The sequence below is a fragment of the Neopsephotus bourkii genome, unplaced genomic scaffold (genome assembly GCF_033783945.1).
Source record: "Neopsephotus bourkii isolate Nb327-2 ecotype Australia unplaced genomic scaffold, CSIRO-AGI_Nbou_v1 NB_1400, whole genome shotgun sequence".
Classification (NCBI taxonomy): Eukaryota; Metazoa; Chordata; class Aves; order Psittaciformes; family Psittacidae; genus Neopsephotus; species Neopsephotus bourkii.
Genome location: NW_026901877.1, coordinates 107,238 through 130,091, shown reverse-complemented (window position 1 = coordinate 130,091; position 22,854 = coordinate 107,238). Strand labels below are relative to the sequence as shown.

Here is a 22,854-nt window from a genome sequence, read left to right as displayed (position 1 = left end):
GGGTGTTCGTCCGGGGTGGAAGGAGGGGAGAGGCCCCATCCCGGGCGCTTGGAGCGGGCGCAGGAGCCGCTCCAGGGACAGACACCCCTTGGGAACCGGGCGGATGCTGTTGGACAACAGCAGCTTCCAGCTGGGAAAGGCGCATCCGTGCCTGGGATCCCCGGTGGGGCTGGAAGTTGGGGGGGGGGGGGTCCCGATGGCTTGGTCTGAGAAAGGGGGAGAGGGGGGAGAAGGGCGCTGGGGCTGCCCTGGCTCCGCAGGCCGAGCGCAGGCATCGAACCCGTTCACTTGGGGCGCTGCTCCTTTGGAAACCGAGTTCCTCGCTCCCGCAGCCGCACCGGTCCCATCCGTGCCGCTTGCCCGTGCCCGCGGTGTGGCTTTGGTCCCTGTCGTGTCGCTGGACCCGTGCCTGTCCTGTGTGCGCCCTCCGCACCCCCACAAACAAGGAAAAACCCCACAACCGAGGCCATTTCTGTTCTGGTTTTTTTCTTCTTTTTGTTTTTTTTTCCCTCATTTTGTAATGAAATCGTCGCTAAAACTGCTCAAGGGTCGGGGGTGTTCACAATTTTCAACACGAGCTCGTGGGTTTGGTTCTGTTCTGGTTGAAAGGATTCATCCTCGTTTCTTCATCACACGAAACCGCCGCCCCACCTCCCCAGACCGATGCTCCCATAGCCCCGCGCATAAAGTGCTTTTCTATTTATAAGGTTGAAAATTCTGAATAACCCTTTTAGCATTATAAAAACCACAAAAATGATGAAAAAAAAAGAGAAAAAAAAAAATAACCCCCACCTTGTATTTTGTAAATATTTTCTTTTCCTGCTTTGAGCTGTGTAATGTCCTTGTTCTATAGAAACGCTTTTCTTCCGAGAAGCTGATCTTTGTTAATGTCTTGATTCTGTTGGCAAAGCACGAACGTGCTTATAAAAAAACAACAAAAAAAAATCAAAAAAAAAGGAGAAAAGATTAAAAAAAAAACCACCATTAAAACCACGCGTTTTGGTGCCGTCTGTTTGTGAGCGGCATCCGCCCGCGCTCCATCGGCCCCTTCACAACACGGCCGGGTTGGGGGGGGGGTGCTTTGGGGTCACTGCACCTCGGGGTGGGTTTTGCTGTGGGCACTGGGGGGGTGCAGGGGGCAGGAGCCAAGTCCTGAGCAGGTGAGAGCAGAGCTCAGCTTGTGGCTGATGGAGCAGAGGGGGCACGGGATGGGGCTGGGGATGGAGGTGATGGTGATGGGGAGGGTGGTCCAGGGGCAGCAGCAGCCTGGGCAGCCCTGGCCTGGTCTGAGCGATCAATAGGGGATGGGAAAACCAACCCCAAAGCAACCAGCGGGGGCTGCACTGGACTGGAGCCAGTGCAGGAGTGGGTCTGGTGCTGGTAACCGGGGGGGTAAATGGGGGGATCATGGGCTGGAACTGGGGCAGTGGTGTGAGGCATCACTGGGGCTCAGAGCAGCTGCCTTTGGGCTCTTCCACAGCTGAGGAAACAGCCCCATTGCCCTCATCCCCCGCCCTTCCCCATTGCTCCCCATTGCTCCCCATTGCTCCCCATTGCTCCCCATTGCTCCCCACTGCTCCCCACTGCTCCCCGTGCAGACACGGCGCCGGTTCTCGTAGTAATGACTTTATTTCCAAATCCACTTTTACGGCAACAGTGTAAACCAGTGGTTAACGCACGACACACCATGGGCAGGCACAGACAGAAGCTAAGCTAAATGGGAACACGGAGACCAAACCTTCCCTCCCTCCCTCCCCTGGCGGGGCTGCCCGCGCCGCCGGCACCGACACCGGCAGGGCTTGACCAAGCATCAGGAATTCATGGTTTTGAGTGCAGAAAACACGGGTTTGGGGCTCGGTGCCGGATTCCGCCCTTTTCAGACCAGGGTGTCCGAGGAGGAAAGGAGCAGCCGGGTCCTGCTGCTCGCGGTCACCCTCGGGCCGGGGTCTGATGTGGGGTCGGGGCTGGGGCTGTGGCGCTGCAGTGGGTTGGGGGGATGCTGTGGGGATGGGGCTGCAGGGATGGAGCTCAGCCGAGGGCCAGGATGGGGGGGCTCAGCCATGCCCCATCCCGCAGCCAAACAGGGTTTAAAGGGGGGGTCTCCCAGAGGACCAATGCAGCGCAGCAGCTCCTCCATCCCAGCACACACAGGCCCCAGCCGGGAGCACAGCATCTTTACAATGAGAGAGGCAGCGGCGCAAGAGACGCAGGGGCTGGTGTGGGACCGGTTCGTGGTGGTGCTGGACCAGCCTCTCCCCAGCTGCAGAGCAGCTCCTGGGGCTCCCCGCTCCCCCCAGCACAAGCAGCATCCTCTGGACGGGAACGCGCTGGAGCCCCCAGAGCTGCAGCAGTCGGGGAGCGGAGTCAGCTCCTGGCTGGGGTGGGAGCAGGCCCTGGCCCCGGGAAAGCCCCGCTCTGCCCAGCAGCAGCAGCCAAGCAGCGCTGGGGGCTCCGTGGCAGGGGGGGATGCACTGAGCGCTCCTCAGCCTCTTTGGTTGCAGAGGGATGGATGGGGTACAACGGGGACGGGCGCAGCGCAGCCCCAGGGCACCCCGCACGCTCTTGGGGTGCCACAGGGGTGAAAGCAGCAGCAGCAGGAGGAGGAGGAAGAGGGGGGTTAAATGGACCAGCTCTGCCCCCTGCGTGGTGCTGGGTGAAGGACATCGTGAGAGGCAACACGCTGCGAACCCGAGGCAGGATCACGGCAGTGCCAGGAGCGGCCTCTGGCCCCCAAGTGCGGGATGGGATCAGAGGGAGCTGCCCATAAGAACCCCCCCTCACGTCCTCCCAGTTGTCTCCTACCGCGGCCAAAGGCACGGGACCAGCAGAGCCGTGGAGCTGCCGCTTCCGCCATCCCTTTAGCTGACCTTGCAGGGGAAACAAAAGAAAGAAACGACCCCAAAACGTCACAACCTGCACCCAAATCCAGGGCCCACACCAGCCTGGGAGCTGCGGGTGCCCCTCAGCCACCCCCCCCCCCTTCCCGGTGCCCGAGCTGGGGCCTCCCCCTGGCCAGGAGCAGCTCACAACCACTGACAGCGTTTATTAGCATCATCTGAAACACATGCTCGTTCAGGAACACAACCACCCTGCACGGTCCAAGCGGCTACAGACACATCTACTCTACGACACGAGGGGCTGCCAAAGGAACTGGGGGGGGGGGGAAGCCTCTACTCATCCACTCAGCGGTTCCAGCACAGCCACCGAGAGGGGAAGGGCCGGGACTGCCGGTGCCGGAGCTGGGGGGGCCTGGGGTTACCTTCATCCACACCCGGGCTCGCAGGGGGGGACCGAACCGGTTCTTCCAAAGGGGCAGGGACATTCACTGCGGGGAGGGAGGGCTCCTCCCGGCTGCGGCACCCACAGCCCTGCCTGCGCTGCCTGCAGGCCGCCCCCCAGCCCGGGCAGGAGATGTCCCCTTGCCATGAGGACCCCATTGCGGTGCCCCTGCGCTCCTGGGGTGGTGAACGCGGTCCCCGGCAGGGCTCAGGGGAGCTTCCAGGGGCTGAGGGAGCTCGGGGGGAGCAGGGGGAGAGGAGGTTTTCTACCTCGCAGTGTCACTGACTCTGGAGTCCTGGAGCTAGAGCTGAATGAACGGTAAAAGCAGGTTAAATCATGAACCAGTGGGGGTGGGGAGCAGCTGTAAAAGGAACAGAGGAAGAAGAAGGCCAGATTATTTCTGTTTCGTTTTCCTTTCTTATTTCTTTTGTGTCTCCCCTCTGCCCGCCGGGCCGGGCCGGGCCGCGCCGCGATCACAAGCCCTGCTTGGCCAGCGACGCGGACACCTCGTCGGCTAACGTGGCGAGCTGCGGGGAGTCCACCAGGTTGATGCTGCCGCTGGAGGAGACGTTGCTAAGGCGGCGCGGGGAGGCGTCTCCGGAGATGGTGGGGGACTTGTACACGATTTCGGCGCCGTGGTCGGTCTTGGCTTTGGCGTTCTCGCGGAAGGTCAGCTTGTGGGTCTCAATCTGCAACGGGAGCAGGGGGAGCTGAGCGGGGGGGTGCAGGCTGCACAGTGAGGTTTGTACTGGCCGAGCTCAGCTCCTTGGCACCACGGGACTGGAGCACCCAGGGATGCTGCCAAACCCTTCCCGGTGTGGCGGTGGGTGCCAAGCGCAACCTGGGCTGCTCCCGCTCCCCCAGCAAAGCTTTATGGAAAGGATGGGGTTCCCATACAGCACAAAGCTTCCCCTTACCCCAGCTGGGCACAAAGCTGCTCCCATGAGCCAAACCCCTCTCCTCCTGGCAAGCAGAGGGGCAGGGGATCAGGTTTGCTACTTACTGGTGCCCTCCCCAGCCAAGTGCAAGGCTGGGAGCTGGCTCTCCGGGGGGCTGAGTGGCTCCAGCACCAGGGCCTGGAACCCAGCAGGGTCTGGGCTTGGGGTCTGAGCAGCCTGGGGCCGGGTCTTGTCTTCCTTGCCTTTCTCTCTCTACAGGTGAACAAACCCGCCCAGGGCGGTGGGGTGCAAAGAACGCATCAGCAACAAGACCCAAGGTGCAACCAGTGTCAACCAGAGGGAAAAAGGGGAAAAAACAGAGAAAAGAAATAGAAAACTGGGCAGAAAAAGAGTTGGAAAACGGGGTCCTTCAGTGGCTCAGAGGAAGAGCAGCAGCTGCCTTTGAAGAGAGGAGGAAAGCCTTCCATGTGCAGCCAAGGAGAGCCGCTGCTGCGGGCGCAGGTACGCGGCAGAGCTCGGAGCACTGAGCTCCCACAGGGAATCCAATGCAAGAGGAAGAAGCACATGAACCAGGCACCAGCCTGGAGGGCTGTGGATTGTGGGGCCAATCCTGGATCTTCTGCGCTGCAGAGCAAGGAGCAGACATGGGGAAGGCTGGGGAAGGAGCAGTGGAGCTGCTCTCAGCCGCCCTACGTGGAGGGCTGATGGGTCTCAACTGTGTCCTGCCCCCTCCTGTGGATAGAGCACCTCACCTCAGAGCAGCACGGCCTGAGGATGCTCCCTGGTGCCAAGGGAAAAGCGGGCTGGACAAAGGAAGGCACCTAAGGCAGCATCTGAACCATGCTGCAGCTCCAGGATTTAGGCAGGGTATGGGAAGCTGCCACACGAAAGCTGAGGCAGGTGATGCCACTGCCGAGCCACCCCTTTACCCCTCCAAAAGGCAAGTTCTTCAACCTCCAGCCCAGTGAATGTGCCAGGATGTGAAAGAATCATCACTGGAATGAAAACGATGGAAATGGGCTTAGTGAAGCACAGGGCAGGCTGATGCATGGCAGCAGAGAGAAGAAGGGTAAGGAAGTCAAGCGATCCCTCAGCCAGAGGCCAGCAAAGAGCTGGGAGTGCACAGAGCAAACGTGGCCAAGAACCAAGTGCCAGGACAGAGGAACTGAAACACAGCTTCCCCTCCCATTGAGAAAAACAGCATTGGAAAACCAAGCAAGACAAATCCCACTTTTCCCCAGAGAAATGCAACCACGTGTGCCAGCAGGCTGGGCCCACAGCTCTGTGCCCCCCACATCGCCCTGCTCCTGCCTGCAAGGACGTGGCTGTCCTTGAAGAGAGGTTGTAGAGGGCCTTTACTTGGCTAAGACTCCCTGTGAAGTCACCCCTGAAGCCCCAGCAGGACCAGCTCAGCTCAGGTTCTTTCACCTGACCTGGCTGGCTTTTGTCTTTCAATGTAAGTCCCCCCCTACACACACACTGCTCCCTGCACAGCCTTGGCTCAGAGCCTGAGGTTGAAGGAAGAGGAGATCCCCTTTCTTCTGCAGGCAGCACAGACCACACCACACTAGAACACTGCTCCAAGCACTGGGAAAGAAGTGCTGCCTGGCACGCAGAGAGGAGAGGCCGTGGGGTCTAAAGATGGGGCCTATAGGGATGCTGGGGATGGGCTCTTCATTAGGGACTGTAGTGATAGGACAAGGGGTGATGGGTTCAAGCTTAAACAGGGGAAGTTTAGATTGGATCTAAGGAGGAAATTCTTTCCTGTGAGGGTGGTGAGGCACTGGAATGGGTTGCCCAGGGAGGTTGTGAATGCTCCATCCCTGGCAGTGTTCAAGGCCAGGTTGGATGAAGCCTTGGGTACCACGGTTTAGTGCGAGGTGTCCCTGCCCATGGCAGGGGGGTTGGAACTGGATGATCTTAAGGTCCTTTCCAACCCTAACTATTCTCTGATTCTAAGATGAGCTGGGTGAGCAGGACCTGCTGCACCACTCTGCTCACAGGGCAGACAGAGCCTTGCAGCACAACAGCAACGCCTCCTCTCAACCCAGTGCCCCTTTACCTTTTTATTCCCTCCTCCAGGGACGTGGCTGATGTTATCTAAGGACCCGATTTTTGACTGCACCTTATCTTTGAAGTCCAGTTTCTCAGATTTCACCTCCACCTGGCCACCGCCTGCAAGAGAGGAGCACGGGCTGGGTTAGCTGCTGTGCCAGCCAACTGAGGCGGCTCAAGCAGAGCACACTGAGGGTGAGGAGCAGGAAAACAGCAGCAAGAGGGAGCCCAGGGTGATGTGGGAAACCCCGGAACCAGGGCAAACGGGAAGCAGATATTCCAAAGGCTGCTGTGCAGAGCTGACAGGCATCCCAGGTGTTCTACAGAACCAAGGGCTGGGAGCTAACCTGACCCACGGAACGCCAGCAGTCCCCCCTCTTTGTTCCTAAACACTTCCCTTTAGAGGGATGTGTTGGCACCTTCACAGATCACACCAGACCCCTACCCTCCAACCAAGCAGTCAGGCAGACTGGAGAGGATCTGACAGTCCCTGAGCTGGGATCAGTGGGCAGCAGCCCAGGACTCACTCTGATGCTCAGGTCCATAAGCAGGGAGTGAAGAGAAGCACTCCAACCCTCTCCCATCTCCCAGTGCGCACCAGGAAGCATCCTGTGAGCTCCCAAGGACCCGCACCCAGTGCTGCAGAGTCAAAGGGTACCTGGTTTGTGATGGATGTTGCCCAGGGAACCACATTTGGACGTCACGTGGCTCAGGTCGACTGGCTTGTAAACGATTTGAACCTGTCCATATGAGAGAGGAGAAGGCAGTGAGGGGATGGCCACCATGGGCGAGTGGGGAGGGGGAGGCACAACACACCCCGGCACCTGATCTGGAGTCAAGGGAAAGGACAGCTCAAACCCCAGGAAGGTTAACGATACAAGAGAAACTGTCATCAGAAATGGGAGATCAGTAATGCCCGTGTGCAGTAGCCTCTCTTTAACATGTCAGCATGCACGAGATCACCTCTCCACAGAGGGGGGAAGTAGAGGCAATTTTAAAGTGCTTAAAGTGAGAGAGAAAGTGGAGTGGTGATTAATTCAGATTTGCATACACATCATCCAAAAGAAGGAAATAATACCAGAGAGAAAAACGTAAAAAATAAATACCTTTTCTGGTGTAAAACATAAAGCTTATGTCCACAAAAACTGAAAGAACAGAAATGATCAATGTGCACAGAACTTTTAAAAAAGAGTAACCAAAATATGCATTTCTGAAAGATGCTGTAATGGAAACCAGGGTTAAAGAAAAAAAATAAAAAGGCAAGGCCAAGGTTAACTGTCAGGCAGGAGTTCCCTTTACAGGAATTCAGCTGGCAATGCCACTTATGGACCCACAACAGCATTGCATGACATTGAGCTCTGGTTTTCACTTTTTTACCCATCCCATCTCCAGCAATCCCACAGCACTGCCCCATCCCAGGCGGTGCCAGGGCCTCTTGCACACAGACGCTGGGTGACACGAGACGCACACACGAGGAACTGTTTAGTGGTAACGTTAGAGGTTGAAACACCACACTGGAAAACAGCAACCAAACCACTGCAGGGTTCTGTCAGGGACAGCAACCACGGCACAGACACACCAGCTGTGTTAGGAGCAGGAGGCAAGGGGTGAGGAAACATCCCCGTAAGGCCACAAGTGCCCTCGGACCCTGGTTTCGTGTGAACCAGCACGCTACTTGCTGTCCCAGTGGGGCTGTGCAGGAGAAATGAGATCAGCAGCACCTCAAGGTTGGGTCCTACTCACAGGGAAGAGCCTGGCTCTCAGCAATAGCCTGGACTTCATGGGAAGCGTATGCTGCTCTCTGTGCCTTCACTGGGTGCTGCACACAGTGCACACGTCTCGGGAAGGATGTGCCACCACCAAAGGGACCTCAGCAAAGAAGCTCACCCCTCCAAGCAGCCAGGCAGCCTCTGGACTCACTGTAGCCACTGCTCTCCACTGCACCCAAGCACCCTGTGCTGACTCCAAAGCCCCAGGGTGAAGGTGCATCCTTCAGTTCTCCTGCTGGCCCCATCTCCCTCAGAGCTAGGTGCTGGACCATGTGCACAACACTGAGAAACACTCCCCCTCCATCATGGGAAAGAATGGGGGAAGAGAGGCTCAGTGCCACCATCCCATCCTACCCACACATGGAGCCAGGGGCCTACCTTGTCTCGATGCTCATGCGTATCTAAAAGCACATTTGACAGAGAGTGGAGACAGAGAGAGGGGCCAAGAGCAATCCCTGGCTCTGGGAGCACATGGCAGACACAGACGTAGAGACAGTGCTGGGGAAAGATCACACCTTGATGCACAGGGCAGGAGGAAAGCACAGTGAAGGCAGAAGGCAGGAAGCAGATCCCAAAAGGACAGTCTAATCCCTTTCTAATCCCAGTGTGACCCAAGGGCCTATGAGGAATTCAGGCACCACTGAGACCTGGGACTGAAAGACCTCCCATTTCCAGAGCAAGCTATCAGCAACTGAAGTTCTCTCTTTTTACAGATTCCATTAACCCCTTACCATCCTGCTGGGGAGCAGAGAAGGGGCCTCCCCATTTTAGCAGAGTTGCTTGCCTGGGAAGCAGAGACCTGGGGTCCCACCTCTCCACATCAGCAATGCTCAGGTCAACTTCTGCCTAACGCATCACTTTGCTGGAGCATCCACTGGCTTAAAAAACAGAGGTACCAACCCCAGGTCCCTGCAGCACCAGCTCATTCCTCCTGAAGCAGCAGAGGAGGGGTGAGGTGTGGTGGCCATCCAGTCCTGGTGCTTTCCTTGCCCCTCTGTCCAAGGTGCCCCAAGGCACAGCTCTGGCCCAGGACAGCCACGTCAGCACATGGCTTTGGTCCGAGCACCCAGAGCTGAGCTGCTGCTCTCCATGGCCCAGCAGCCAGGCAGTGATCCCACTACTTTCACTGCTGGCAGAGCCTGGGGAGGGATGACAACCTCCAGCCAAAAATCCAGGTAATTCTTAACCCACTACAGCTGCAAATGCTTGCTGTGGAGTGAGCTCTCAGTGGAGACAAGGGTGAGCTCACCACACCGTGCTGAAGCTCATGACCAGCCACAGCACAGGTGATTCCTGAGGAACACTAACTCCTGGTGTCACAAGTGGTCCACCAAGCACCAAGCAGTCCAAGCTAGAGCAGGACCCTGGGGTAAGAAAGAGCAAAACAAGCACGGAACCTGCTTCACAGAGGTGTGACCTCTGCAAAGCAGCTCCTCTGGCCTGTTAAATAAATGCAGAATGACGTCAAATTTAAGATGGGGGCTGCAAACCCAGTTATGCCCCAGTGCTTACATGCCAAGCCCTCTGCAATGCCCAGTTTCTCAGGGAGGGCATCCATAGGGATCAAAAGCAGCACAAAGAAAATCCATCAGGAACATCTGAGAGGCACCAGACAGCTTCCTCAGAGCAGGCAAGCACAGCCCCTGGGTCACACTGTTTGGGGGCTCAGTGATGCGCCCTCCTCAGCCCATCATCTTGCCCAGACCCACGATGTCTCCAGAGGGACTGGTGTAAACCCACCAACCTCTGTGGAGTTTCTCCAGGTTTCTGGCACAGTGATGGAAAGCTGAGTCCAGCTGTTTATCTGGGAATAGCTGGAAATGCCAGCGCTCCCATCAATTCACTCAATAGTATTTTAGCTCAGCCTCTATGGGCACTGCTGGACACAGCAAACAGAAGCTTAGCATTTGCATGGATCATACTGGCCTGATGGGAATGGGCAGGAACCTGCACGTTCACGTGTTGGGCAGTCATGTGCAATTTAGCAGTCTATTAAGCAACAAGGACTGTGCTTGCTTATAAATCTGTCTACTGCATCAGCAACTACGTCACTGTCTGCCAGAGGCCACCCATCCTGCAGACAATGAGGCATCGAGCCTTCCAGGTAGCGTCAAACCTTCCAGTTCATGGGATGTTTTGTTACAGACATGGTTTCTGCGCGGGTCAGTTAGTTCTGTCCATGTCAGGCATGTACAGGACTCGTTAGGGCTCATCTCACCATGTCTTTTGGGTTAATGGGGTTAAAGGACAGCACGTCACCAATGGCTATCTGACGGCGGATAGCATCGGCGCTTTAGTGTACACAGCATGCCACTGCGAGTCAGGGTTATTAGGGTGCATTGAAAGTGTGAAGGTACTCACACTGCCTCCTCCTGGGATGTGTTTGATATTATCCTTTGAGCCACACCTGGATTGAACGCTGCTAAAGTCCAACTTCTGATTAACAATCTGCACCTTTGGTAGCCAGAAAAGAGTCATTGCACGTCACCAATAGCTATCTGATGGCAGGTCACTGCAGATAGCATCAGCGCTTTAGTGTACACAACATGCCACTTAGAATCAGCAGTATTATAGTGCATTGAAAGTGTGAAGGTACTCACACTGCCTCCTCCCGGGATGTGTTTGATATTATCCTTTGAGCCACACTTGGATTGAACGCTGCTAAAGTCCAGCTTCTTATTAATAATCTGCACCTTTGGTAGCCAGAAAAGAGTGTGAGAAACAACATGACCATCTGCAGCTTGACCATGTGTTACATCCCTACAAGCAGGAACCTGCCTTCCATGCCAAGAGCTAAGGAGAGTATCTGGCTTGCTGCATAGATATGTTAACTCACAGGTTGGAAACTGAAGATGGAGGTGGTCAGGTTATAGCTAGAGATTGGATGCATCAGGCTAGTGAGGCAGCCTGCGTTTCCAGGCCACGAACACTACTGAGAAGAGCCACAGAACAGAAGAAAACCAGCTCACCCCATTTTCTGTCACTGAACGAAACAGGGAACTTGCTGGGCAGCAAACCCCAGGGCACTGAGCTTCAGCTCAGTGGAAGGAGGAAAGATAGAGCTGAGAGAAAGCCCACCCCAAAGGCAGCAGATGCAACATGTCTACTGCCTATTCCTAACACACCTCAGCTGGGAGAGGGGCTGGAAATGGCTTGGTGCCACGGAGGAAGCACGTACCATGCTAATGTCACCCTCTAGTCCCCAGGCATGCCTGCCCTCCCCACCACACACACACTTCTGTGCTAATGAAGCTGTTTCCATTTAGTATGTACTCATTTAGCTGTTTTCCCTGTCTGGGTTTTAGAAGTGCAGCTATGCTGCAGTGACCCCACACACAGACAACACAAAGATGAAGACTGTCCCTGCTCCTTCCCCTGTATGAACTGGAGTGGCTTTCCGACCTGTGCAAGTATAAACCAGAGGTAAAACCCAGCAGGCACACAAGGCCTGTGATCCCTCAGGAGAAAGCCCATGTGAAACACAACCCTCATTAGAGACAGAGACAGCATCCTCCAAGAGAGCAGCACCACACCCCACTGCACATGCAGTGCCTGGACAACAGTGTCCCCAGAGCTGGCTGAGCAGGCAACCTCACCCTCCATCCCAGCACATCCCCAGCCTGCCCCTCACTACCCCCTAGTGAAGCACCAAAGCTGGCTCATGCCTCTAGCATCATTTTCCAAGTTTTACACCAACTGATCCTGCACGTGAGGATGCGGTTCAGCGAGACCAGGCTTTGCCAGAGCCATACTCCGTGATCCAGTAACAACACAAGTGCTCAGACAATGCAGAAACACTGAAAGAGATGTGGCCTGCCTGACTTCTGGTGTGTGGGCCCCAGGTCATTTGTTTCCCTAAGCTGGGGGTCTGCAATCTGCACTGGGAGCAGGCTCCAGACCCATCTTGTGGCCACCCTAAAATCAGACTTGTGGGATCAGCCCCTTCTGCTCCAGCTGCAACCATTCTGCTAAGAGCAGCCTCACGTCCTACAAAATCCCCAGCAGAGCAGCAGAGCATCCTGCCATTCTCCCCTGCAAAGAGCAAGGAATTGTCCCCAATTCAGTGACAACAATAAACATGTTGCCTGACAGAGATGCAGAGAAAAAAGACCCTCATAAAAGCTGGATTAAAAAGGACGAGCAAACAATTTAAGTGATGCACAGTGAATGTGAGGGGCCCTCAAGAGCAGCATCTTCTGGGGGCAGCAGGAAAAACTGAAGCAGGAAAACGAGGAGGTCCCCAAACACAGGCAGCTGGATGGACACGTGCTGCTCTGCTCATGTCCAACAGCCAGGCCTGCAGCACAAAGCAAAAAGTGCATTCTCCAGTAAACCACCAGCACGGAAGGGAATGGAAAAGCAGGCTGCTATCTGAAATAGGGAAGAGAGGCCATCTCAAAGCCTCCTCCCATGCCAATGGCAAACATTCAGAGTTCCCCACTCACACAGCATGGCATGCACTGCATGAGCAGCCACACAGCAAGGGCTGCAGGGCACAGGCAGAGGGGAAACCTCACTGCAGCAGCCACCAGACCTGCAGGCCTGGCACTGAACATCTGTGCAAGAGCCACCTGGGCCTGCATCACTCAGAGGAACCAGGTGCAGGCCTGTCTCTACCCATGCAGCAAGGACACAGCCACACAGTGCAAGGGAGCAGTGCAGAGAGGGTCAGATGGGTGCTGAGGAAGTTCAGGCTGGATAGAGGGAAGCAGCTCTTCCCTGTGAGGGTGCTGAGGCGCTGGCACAGGGTGCCCAGAGAAGCTGTGGCTGCCCCATCCCTGGCAGTGCTCAAGGCCAGGTTGGACACAGGGGCTTGGAGCAAGCTGCTCCAGTGGAAGAGGTCCCTGCAGGGGGCTGGAACTTCCAACCCAAACCAGTCTGGGGTTCTATGATCCTATGAGCAGCCTCCACCTCAGCTGGAGCTGTGTGACCCCACACCACTGCTCTTGGGGCTGCATGGATGGGTTAGCTCACCCCACTCCCTCACCCAAACCCTCTGCTGGGCTTGCATGAGACCCTCATTCCCAAACACCTGGAGCACGGAGTTCACTTTGCTGCTTGTGAAACAGCCTCTCTGGGAGTGAAAAGCACTAGTGGTTGCACGGATAGTAATGCTCCCAGTTCTGGCCACGCATCAGGTAGCAAGAACACGATCCAGACTCTTGCCAACAGAGCTGGATCCAAAATCACAACGTTCTCAAAACAGTGCCCAGCCTGGGAGCCTCCCAGGGAGGAGCCCATCCTGTCTGCCCCCTGGCAGAGGAACGGAGGCAGGGTTGAAGGGACTGTTCCAGACAAGGGTACAGGATTCAGAAACACACCCCTGACCCTGCGACTCTTGAGGGCTGCAGGTCACAGTGTGCTCTCCTTCACCGGACACCACAAGGGAATGGCAATCCCCTGGCAGCCTGTCCATGTGTTGATGTGCCACATCCCAAGCTCTCTGCAGGACAGCTGTACTGCACTAAGCCAGCCAGCAGCTTCAGACACGTCCCCAACCCACTGAACCCAACAGACTCGAAAAGCAGCAGCAGGCAGGAGACCAGCTGCAGCCTGGCTGCCCACTGCTGCACATCTGAGCCCAGCGGGGCTGCTGCTGCTCCAGGCAGGGCTCTCCCCTCCCAGGCACAGCACCAAGCACCCCATGTCCCTGCAGGCATGCCCCTGGGAAAGCAGGGTCCACCCTTACCTTGCCACCTCCGGGCTGGTGCTTCAGGTTCTCAGTGGAGCCGATTTTGGACTTGACGTTTTTGAGGTCCGGCATCGGCGCGGCTGAGGGCTGGATGCGGCTCTTGGCAGAGGCAGGAGATTTGGGTGGTGTGCGGACCACTGCCACCTTCTTGGGCTCCCTGGCTGGTGGGGTGGGCAGAGAGGGAGTGCGGGAACGGCTGCCTGGAGTCCCGGGGGAGCCGGGACTGCTGTAACCGCTTCTGTCTCCAGACTTTGGCTGCTCACCTGGAGTTCACAGAGGGAGGCAAGCACGGGATAAGCAAGGTGGGTACACAACCCTTTCCTCCCTGACTGTATAGGGTTGATGTGCCTGGCCCCAAGGCCCACCCACTGCTCCTACTGCAGCCCAGCAGCAGGGGGGAGATGGCTGCACTTTCTTCTACTTCGTTTTGAGGTGAAAACTGTGACTAAAGGCAATTTCCTAGTTGCTTTCACAGACGGTCTTCACTGACTGGCTTATTGGTAAGACCCCCACCCAAGCACGAGTGACCAATTACAGACAAAACCACTTTTCTGTTAGGAATTTGGAAGCATTTATACATAATGCTTTTATGTCATTAAATAAGGCTGATCATTGAGCAGCTCAGAACTGGCCCCAGTTTGAGAAGAAATGGAAGAAGAGAAAACTCTTAGACATCACCTTTCTCAGACTTTGCTGCTGCCGGAGGTGGTTTTTTCTGCTCCTTTCTGCCTGTTTAATGAATGAGAAAGATGTTTAAACATAATAAAGCTGGAAATTTAACTGATTTAAAGTTTTATGCAGCTCTGGTTAAGTATGAAGCAAACACATGTATATTCAGTGAAAAGCACCATTTATAATGGGAATTCAATGCCTGATGCTTTCTGGGGGTTTCTTCTCTGAGAAGAACGTGCTAATCTCCATTCCTGCACTCGAAGAACTGATCCTCTTGCCCCCGCTCTTGGTGAAATATTGTCAAGAGAAAAGGAAGAGATGGATTAAAAAATGGAGCTGCCTAAATCTTCCAAACTGAAAGAAATCCCAAAGGGATAAAGCAACTGCCCTCTCCTACACACTGGCAACTGTATGAGCAGAGCAAAGAGGCATCCAGAGAGGCTCCCTTCAGAGGAGTCATCCCTAGCCCTGCACACACAGCCTGGTGACAAGGCTGAGCAACTCCCAGTCACCACACAGGCCTCATCTTGCTGGCCATGCCCTGCCTTAGCGCTGCGTGTGACCCCCACCTAACTGCATGGAGAGCCTGGGAGCACCCCCAAAGCACCCGTGCTCCCCATCACCTACCGGAGCTGGGGGGTGTCTTAGGGGCCGTGGGGGTCTTTGCTGGGATGCGTGTGGCATTGGTGGAGTTCCTCTGTGCCTGCCCGGCTCCAGCCCGCGGCGTGGCCTTCGTGCCACCTCTCATCTCCGAGCCCTGGGGACACAAAGGGGAAAGGCTGATGGAGGGGGGAATGCCCAGGGATCAGAGCCACACAGGATACAGCCCACAGGAGCTCCCACGGCTCTCCCCACACACAGGTACCTGCAATGTGCCCATTTACACCGGGGATCAGAGCCACACAGGATACAGCCCACAGGAGCTCCCATGGGTCTCCCCACACACAGGTACCTGCAATGTGCCCATTTACACCGTCTCCCATCACAGTGCTTATGACAACCACCGCAGTGTCACTCCTGCCGCTTTCCTTCATGAGCCCTTAGCTTCAGCTACATAACCCACCTCACACTCAGGCCTGGTTAAAAGCTTTGTTCCATCCCTACTTGCCCTTGTAAAAAGTCCTTCACCAGATTTCTTGTAGGCCCAAACTCACTGACCAGACCAGAAGCTCCATTCAGGAGCACAGTGCCAGACTCCCCAGCACCTCCTTTATCCCCACCTGTAATCCACTCAAACCACATCCCACTGTCTTTCATCTGCAATCCCTGCTCTTTCCCTCGCCATCAGTGTATTTGCATGACTAAACACCACAAAGGGAAACTCCAAGCTACTTCTTACACTGCAAAGTGAGAGAGGGATGTGGGTGCATTCCCTAGGCTCTATGCAGCACCTGGCAGATCTGGCTCTGGCACATTTCAAATACATCTGCTGTTTACAGCCAACGCACCCATAAAACACAGCATAAAGCTGCAAAACAAGAAAGGGACCTGGAAATGCCTCAGGAAGAGCAGGTACCACCCTGCAGCAGGGAGATGGTTTTGCTGTAATGCAGCGCAGGGGGCCTGTGTTGCTTCAAATACCAAACCTGAGCACCAAGGCTGGCGTGAAGGGGAAGCACATCCCACCCTCTCCACTGAACAGGGCACAGAGAGACTGCCCATGACAGTCAGACCTGTCAGGAATGCCTTCAGGTATTCCGAAGGCCGCTTTGCCTCTCTACCATCCCCACCTCCTTACCTTGGCTCTCCTTTCTTGTGTTCCTGTACTGGCAGGTCGGGATGTGACAGAAGAGGCTCGTTTAGAGGTGGAAGCAGGGCTGGAGGGTGTTTTCGAAGGGGCTGTGCTAGAGGAGGTGTGTCGTTGGGGGGGGATGCAGGGTCTATCCCCTGGGGGTTTGGCAGTGCAGGGTGAGGAGTTCTTAAACATGGAAACAAAATAAAAGTGGAACAGAACACAAATCAGTATGGGAGGGAAACAAAAGGGGCTCACCCACATCAAACAGGATTAGAAGGTGCAATGCAGAACTGGTGTGAGGTAGGTGATGGCTTGCACTGCCCTCTCCCTGCAGCACAGAGCTGCACAGCCCAGATATACCTCAGCTCTACTCCTCCCATAGGCTGCAACACCCAGGCACCTTCTGGGGAAGTGTCACCAGTGCCAGCCTGCCCATACCACTGCCCTCCACACCAATGGCACCTTTTACCCCCTGAATTGCTCTATTGCCTCCCAAACTCCCTGTGCTCCACTGGCAAAGATGCTGCAGACACAGCACTGTCAACACCAGCACTGCTGGGAGCTGCAGACAGCTGCACTGAGGTCTCTCAGCCCCATCCCTCCTGCTCTGTCAATAAGGGATCTCTGCTTCTGTCTAGATGTGGTACCATGTCAAGTGCCTGGCACAGTCCTAGAGAAAGACCCAATTTCTCATTGTTTGAAATGAGGATATTCCTTACCTTTAATTCTTCACCCACTGACCTGCCCATCAGCTTGTCCATCATCTCACCCAGGTACTGTACTGGCCATGTTAATGCTCACCTGAACTAAACCTCCTTCAAACAAGCAGTGGGACAGAGCTCTTTCGACATCTGGCATTTACCCACTATCAAACTCTGCTCCTCACCTGCAAGGCCTAGATTATTTAATTTAAATTTTAATTACATGCCTTGCTCCTTTCACTGTGACACTGCTTGTCCCCACTCCAGCCCAACATGGACTTGAGTCTGCTTCCACACCAGTTTGCCCAGCAAAGCCAGTTGCCCGCTTTCCAGTCTTGGGCTGAGGACACAGCTCTCTACCATCCACCAACCCCACGAGCTACAGGTTTGGTTTAGGTTTGGCTCCCCTCCTCACCCTCAAAGATCATCATGCATTGCACCATCCAACCCAGGGTGAGGGAAGACAACATAAAACACTCTTGTGAGGGAGATGGAAGAACAGAAAATAATGACAAGATATCCTAAGAGGCACAGCCGTGGTCCAGGATTGTGGGAGAGGGAGCCAGGAATGTGGGAGAGGGAGCCAGGAATGGGCTCAGCACTTCAGTGTGTTGGTGACACCTCTGGTTTTAGTTCTTAGCTTACCTTCAGTTTCTTTTCCTCAGCTTCAGTCCCTTCCTTGTCTTTGCTGTCAATACGACCTGAGCAATGGAAACACACAGTTACACTCCTTGGGACTGGTCAGTAAACCCCAGGGAGATGACAATGCCTGTTCTGCAGCCACATGCATGCTGGGTGGGTGCTCCAGGGTCCTGCTCCCCATTAGATGAAATCCTGCTCTTAGAAATAGTCACTCATTTCTTGCAGAAATACTTCCACAGCATAAGCACGTTCTTTCTGGGTTACCAGATCACCCTGTGCACAGGTAACAGTGTGTTAGCCATCACTGGAACATCAGACACACACACACAAAAGCTTTATGAAACCATTTTGCCCAGACCTGCACTCAGTTCCAGGAGCATCTGTTCAGTTCAGGACAGTTCTCTTTGACCTAAACATGAGTCTCCCTCCCTGAAACACCCATTGGTTCTAACACTCATCTAAATGAAGGCTAACACTGAAGGATGCCCCAATCCTAGCAGCACCTGGCAGTGTGCAAGGCCAGGCTGGAAGGGGCTTGGAGCAACCTGGGTTAGTGGGAGGTGTCCCTGCTCATGGCAGGGGGTTGGAACTTCCAACCCAAACCAGCGTGGGATTCTGGGATGAGCTCTGTTAAGCTTTCAAAGCATTTTTACCCCAGGCCATTGTTAACCCAATGTCTCCTGCCTTCTGCCTCCCCAGCAGCCTGTGCATCCGGGTCAGACCCTGCAGGGTATGAAGGTTTTAGCTCTTGTCCTACTTGATTTGTATCAAGCTTAGAGTGACTCTGACACTATTGCAGTGTTTTGTCCCATTAGTCTACGAGCACACAGACTGCAGTACTGCTGCTTAGGAAATCAGCAACAGGGAGGATGCTTTCACTATGAGGCCCTCATAACAAAGCTCCTTTTCCCTGTTTTCAGCTAATTCCTCCCTGTTCTGGGACGAAAAGCTGCTGATATTCTCCCCAATGGCTTGGAAACTTGTCCTGGTGGGTCAGGCCTTTCCCAGTGACATGAACAATGTTGTGAATCCAGCACTGACCCATTGCAGCCACTCCCAGAGCTGCTGGATGCACCACCCTTCCCAAACCCAGTTACACTGCGGAAGGAGCAAGGCTGGAGATGAACACAAAGGCAAAGAAAGAAAAGACCATAAAACCATTAAAGAAAATGATTCCTATTCCTCCTACTGAATCAGAAGCTGGGACTCTGGGCAACGCATCCCCACCCCACCATGGTTTCCAGGCTCTGATGTTAGGGATTCTAAGCCATGCCAATGCCTGCAGCACGTGTGCGCAGCTTCCCGATGGGTTACTAGGGACTGAACGATGAGAAATATGTTATGAGCTTTAGCCCCAGTGGAGAAAGCCCCATCAACAATTTCTTCCTGAGCCCCACAGAGCAGAGAACACACTCTCTGCTGCAGAGCAGAGCACCAGCTCCAGGCTAATGGAAGCAGCCAAGCCAGCTTTTGGGATGTGGCACTAGGGAGAAGGGCAGAGCTTCCCCCAGGCTCTCAACAGCCAGCGCTGAGGTACAACGTGCTGAGAGACCATCGGGTGTTCAAGTGTGAACTCACACCCAGGACAGTGACTGCCCAGCCTAGAGACACCCACTGAGATGCACCCAAGAGCCAGGCCTCACACACCCCACAAGACCCCAAACACAGCCCTGGACCACCAGGGGACACGCGCTCCACAACTGCCATCGCAGCAGGATGCTTTCTAGCTGCAGACCTCACCTCCAGCAGCAGTTAGTAGTGGGTATTGAAGGGTAAAGCACAAGGAACAGGATCAATGTGGGGTTAGACCTCATGTCTCACTTGCCTTTTTCCTCCTCCCTTCCCTTTAAGAAAGCAAATATAAAGAGCTAGTGCACCAGAGAGTGGACCCATGTAAAACACACCAGGTTGGTCAAGGCAGCTTTAAACTAGATGCGCTGGGGGAAAGAGCATCAATCCATCCCAACACTCCCAGCACCTATAATAGATGCTTGGAGCCTGGAGCTGGCTTCATTTGGAGCTCAGCTCAGACTGCCTCTATACAAATACCTGTAGTGTAGGGAATAAACAAGAGGAATTAAGGACGTGTGCACAGCTAAGGGGATATGACATGGTTTGCATCACAGAAACATAGTGGGATGGCTCCTGTGACTGGAGTGTTGGGATGGAAGGTTATAGGCTGTTTAAGAGATAGGCCAGGCAGGCGGGGAGGAGGTGAAGCTCTTTATGTCAGTGATAGGCTGGAGAACTCTGTGCAGTTCTGGTGTCCTCAGCATAAGAAGGACATGGAGCTGTTGGAGCAAGTCCAGAGGAGGCCACAAGGATGATCAGGGGCTGGAGCACCTCCTGTATGGAGATAGGCTGAGAAAGTTGGGGCTGTTCAGCCTGGAGAAGAGAAGCTGTGTGGAGACCTCAGAGCAGCTTCCAGTGTCTGAAGGGGGCTATAGGGATGCTGGGGAGGGACTCTTCATCAGGGACTGGAGTGACAGGACAAGGGGTGACGGGTTCAAACTGAAACAGGGCAAGTTCAGGCTGGATACAGGGAAGAAGCTCTTCCCTGTGAGGGTGCTGAGGCGCTGGCACAGGGTGCCCAGAGAAGCTGTGGCTGCCCCATCCCTTGCAGTGTTCAAGGCCAGGTTAGTCAGAGCCTCAGGCAACATGATCTAGTGTGAGGCATCACTGTCCATGGCAGGGGGTTGTAACTGGATGATCTTAAGGTCCTTTCCAACCCAAACCATTCTATGATTCTATAAACCAGATGGCACGTGTCTTGCTGGAACCAGCACTGGTTGAGCCCCACTCCAACACACCACAGCTGTGGCCATCCCATTTTCATCTTCCCTGGGTGTGAGTTGAAGTGCCTACCCCACAGACCCAGGGAAACCAAACCAAAACCAGGTGAACAAAGCATGACTGGGGACACGCCAGCACCATGCAAGGGACGCAAACCGAGTGTGCTGGGACATCTGGGGTGGAACTAAAGAGGGAAGGAGCAGGAGGGGGAAGCAGCGGTGCTTTGGAGATCAGTTCACAGCAAAGGTCCAGGCCATGTCCCAAGCAGCAGGCTTCAAGAGGTAGCAGCAAGCTGAAGGGCTGGTTCAGGCAGCCTTGTCGTGAGCAAGCCCCCAGCAGTGTGAGCTCAGGGCAGGCAAATGGAGCACACACCTTTGAGGAGAGGGACACGACTGGTGGCTTTATCTGCAACGTGGGCAGGAGGTTTCTTCTTGGGTGTTCGACGTTCTCCTGTACCTGGCACAACCTCTTCCAAAGGAGCATCTCTGCCTTGCACATCATCTTTTACCTCTGTGGGTCCAGAATCTTCTCCCTCCCTGGGCTCAGCTTCGGTTTGGGAGATGACTTCAGAAGGCTCTGACTGGGTGACATCTCTACCTTCTTCACCTCCCAGCAGCTGTCTCCTCTCCTCTTGGTCCTCTCCTGCTTTATGTGGTTCAGCTTCAACAACAAGTGCCTCTCCTGGGATGTCTCTGAGGACATCCTTGGACACGTTTTCTTTAAGAGCTTCCTTAGCTGCTGGACACAAGCCCACTTCACGCTGAGCCACCAGAGAAAGCAAACTCTGCTCAGACATTTCATCAATGTCACGGTCTTCATCTCTCTCCTGTCCACTGGCATCTTCTTTTAACGGGGCTCTGGTACATAAAGGAGATGGCCCATCTTTAATATGGGTCTCCTCTGTGCCACCAGCTCCTGCCAACCCCTCAGTGTGCACCTCAGGACCCAGCTCTGCTCCCAGCTCTGGATCTACACCAATGCCTTCTCTGCCTCGATGATCCCACAACTCACTCTTGTCTTCGGATGCTCTGGAGTCTTGGTACATATCCAGGGGTATTGGGATGGTGACCTCGATTCTGGTGGGAGCTGCTGCTGTAGCCTTTGTTTCAGGTGGCAGCAGAGGCTGCTGGAGAGCCCCAGCTGACTGCTTTGTGGACTGGCTTTCTCCTTTCATCACACCTCCCACAGGCTCCTGGGGGCCAGGCTGTGGCTTTGCAGAGCTTGGCTCCCCTGGAGCTGAAGATGCAGGGTACGAAGCATGGGCAAACAATTAGCACAGGTATATGATCAAACAGCAGTCACATAATGCTGAAGAGAGACTGAGAATTCCTATTACCAGGATAAAAGCAAGTCTCACGCTGTCCCACTGCACACACAACTCGCTTCTACAGTGGCTTTTGCTTCAAAGAAGCTCAGACTCCCCTGGGAATCAGGAACAGTGACAACCACAGCATGTGGGAGATCAGACACCTCCATGGTCCTGGTCCTGGAGGTGGCAATAGGATCTGACCACCACCATCTGTACTCTAGGAGCTGCTTTAGCTACAGAGGTGTTCAGAAGCCAGGAACTCACCCATCTTCTAATCTACCACCACCACTGGACCATGCAGCTGCACAGCCACAGCAGTTCTGCACTGTGCAGCCACCCAGGCTCATCAGAGCTCCAGTGCTGCTGCTGCTGCTGCCATTTGGGCAGAGTAGAAAGTGTTCCATTTAAAGCCCAAACCTAACATCACACAGACACAGATCTCTCTTTTTGGGGCTTGGAGGGGGTAAAAGAGAGAATTCTGTCCTACCGCTGATCTCATGCATGACACAGCCCTTCACGATTTCACTCAACAATTGCTGCATTAAGCCATATATTCGAGCTGAGCTGGAGCTTTTATCTGTTAGAAAGTCATTCAACTGAAGCAAAGATGCTCTGAGCAATGGGAATTCACCCTGAACGGGGGTAAATTGCTTTAAAGTCAACTGCCCCAATAAGAATGTGCATCTAGTATTATGAGTCTATCCAGCTTCAGGTAGTGTTGAGTCTGTTTGAGCATTGATCAGGTAAACTCAAGAGCCTGGATCAGAGGCTGCAGCACTGAGATTCCAATTGCCACTTCCTTAGACTAACAAACAAGATTACAACAAGAGAAGTCAAGACTGACTCTTATCAATGTTCTCCCTGTTTTAAGAGAATATAAGGGCAGCTCCCATAAAAAGAACTCTGAAACGGTGGAGAAACAAACCTTAAACTGGCACCTCTTGTCAGGTGATATCTCCAATATGGCATCAAGAAGCCCCAGGGATTTGGAGGGTGCTCATGCAGCAGCCAGCTGACCATCCCAGCCCACTTCACACCAGGGATGTGGACAGTGGGTTCGTGAGGGGTCATTGCTGTACTTCCATACTCCAGAAGCTGCCAGGGGATCTGAGGGCAATGTGCAGGCAGAATGCCAGCAGGGTACAAAGTGTGAAGCAGGAAACGTTTCTCCACCTGAGACTCCACAAGCATTTTAACATGCTCCATCTTCACTGCAAAGATCAGTTTTCCTAATCCCACAACAGGAGAAATGAAGGCAGGAACGAGATACCCAAGACTCTGTGTGTGTGTGTATCCATAATCCCAATC

At 54.5% G+C, this 22,854-nt stretch overlaps 1 protein-coding gene across 24 annotated transcripts in view; it reads right to left on the bottom strand.

Annotated features, from left to right (window-relative positions):
* Positions 1 to 3,746: 3,746 nt before the first annotated feature.
* MAPT (microtubule associated protein tau) overlaps positions 3,747 to 22,854 on the bottom strand; it is a 42,833-nt gene continuing 23,725 nt past the window's right edge. For 5 of the 24 annotated variants that reach the window (XM_061367882.1, XM_061367881.1, XM_061367884.1 and 2 more), the window contains 11 exons: positions 20,610 to 21,473; positions 17,448 to 17,503; positions 16,105 to 16,284; positions 14,994 to 15,123; positions 14,373 to 14,423; positions 13,692 to 13,957; positions 10,603 to 10,695; positions 10,364 to 10,456; positions 6,892 to 6,973; positions 6,241 to 6,353; positions 3,747 to 3,968 (listed from right to left, as the gene is read on the bottom strand). In XM_061367882.1, the coding sequence (XP_061223866.1) occupies positions 3,753 to 3,968; positions 6,241 to 6,353; positions 6,892 to 6,973; positions 10,364 to 10,456; positions 10,603 to 10,695; positions 13,692 to 13,957; positions 14,373 to 14,423; positions 14,994 to 15,123; positions 16,105 to 16,284; positions 17,448 to 17,503; positions 20,610 to 21,473 (2,144 nt within the window). In that variant the 3' untranslated portion in view covers positions 3,747 to 3,752. Of the gene's footprint in view, positions 3,969 to 4,282; positions 4,431 to 6,234; positions 6,354 to 6,891; positions 7,379 to 10,363; positions 10,457 to 10,602; positions 10,696 to 13,691; positions 13,958 to 14,372; positions 14,424 to 14,993; positions 15,124 to 16,104; positions 16,285 to 17,447; positions 17,504 to 20,609; positions 21,474 to 22,854 lie in introns of those variants that run through there. The other 19 variants (XM_061367893.1, XM_061367892.1, XM_061367894.1 and 16 more) reach the window with 13 other exon arrangements.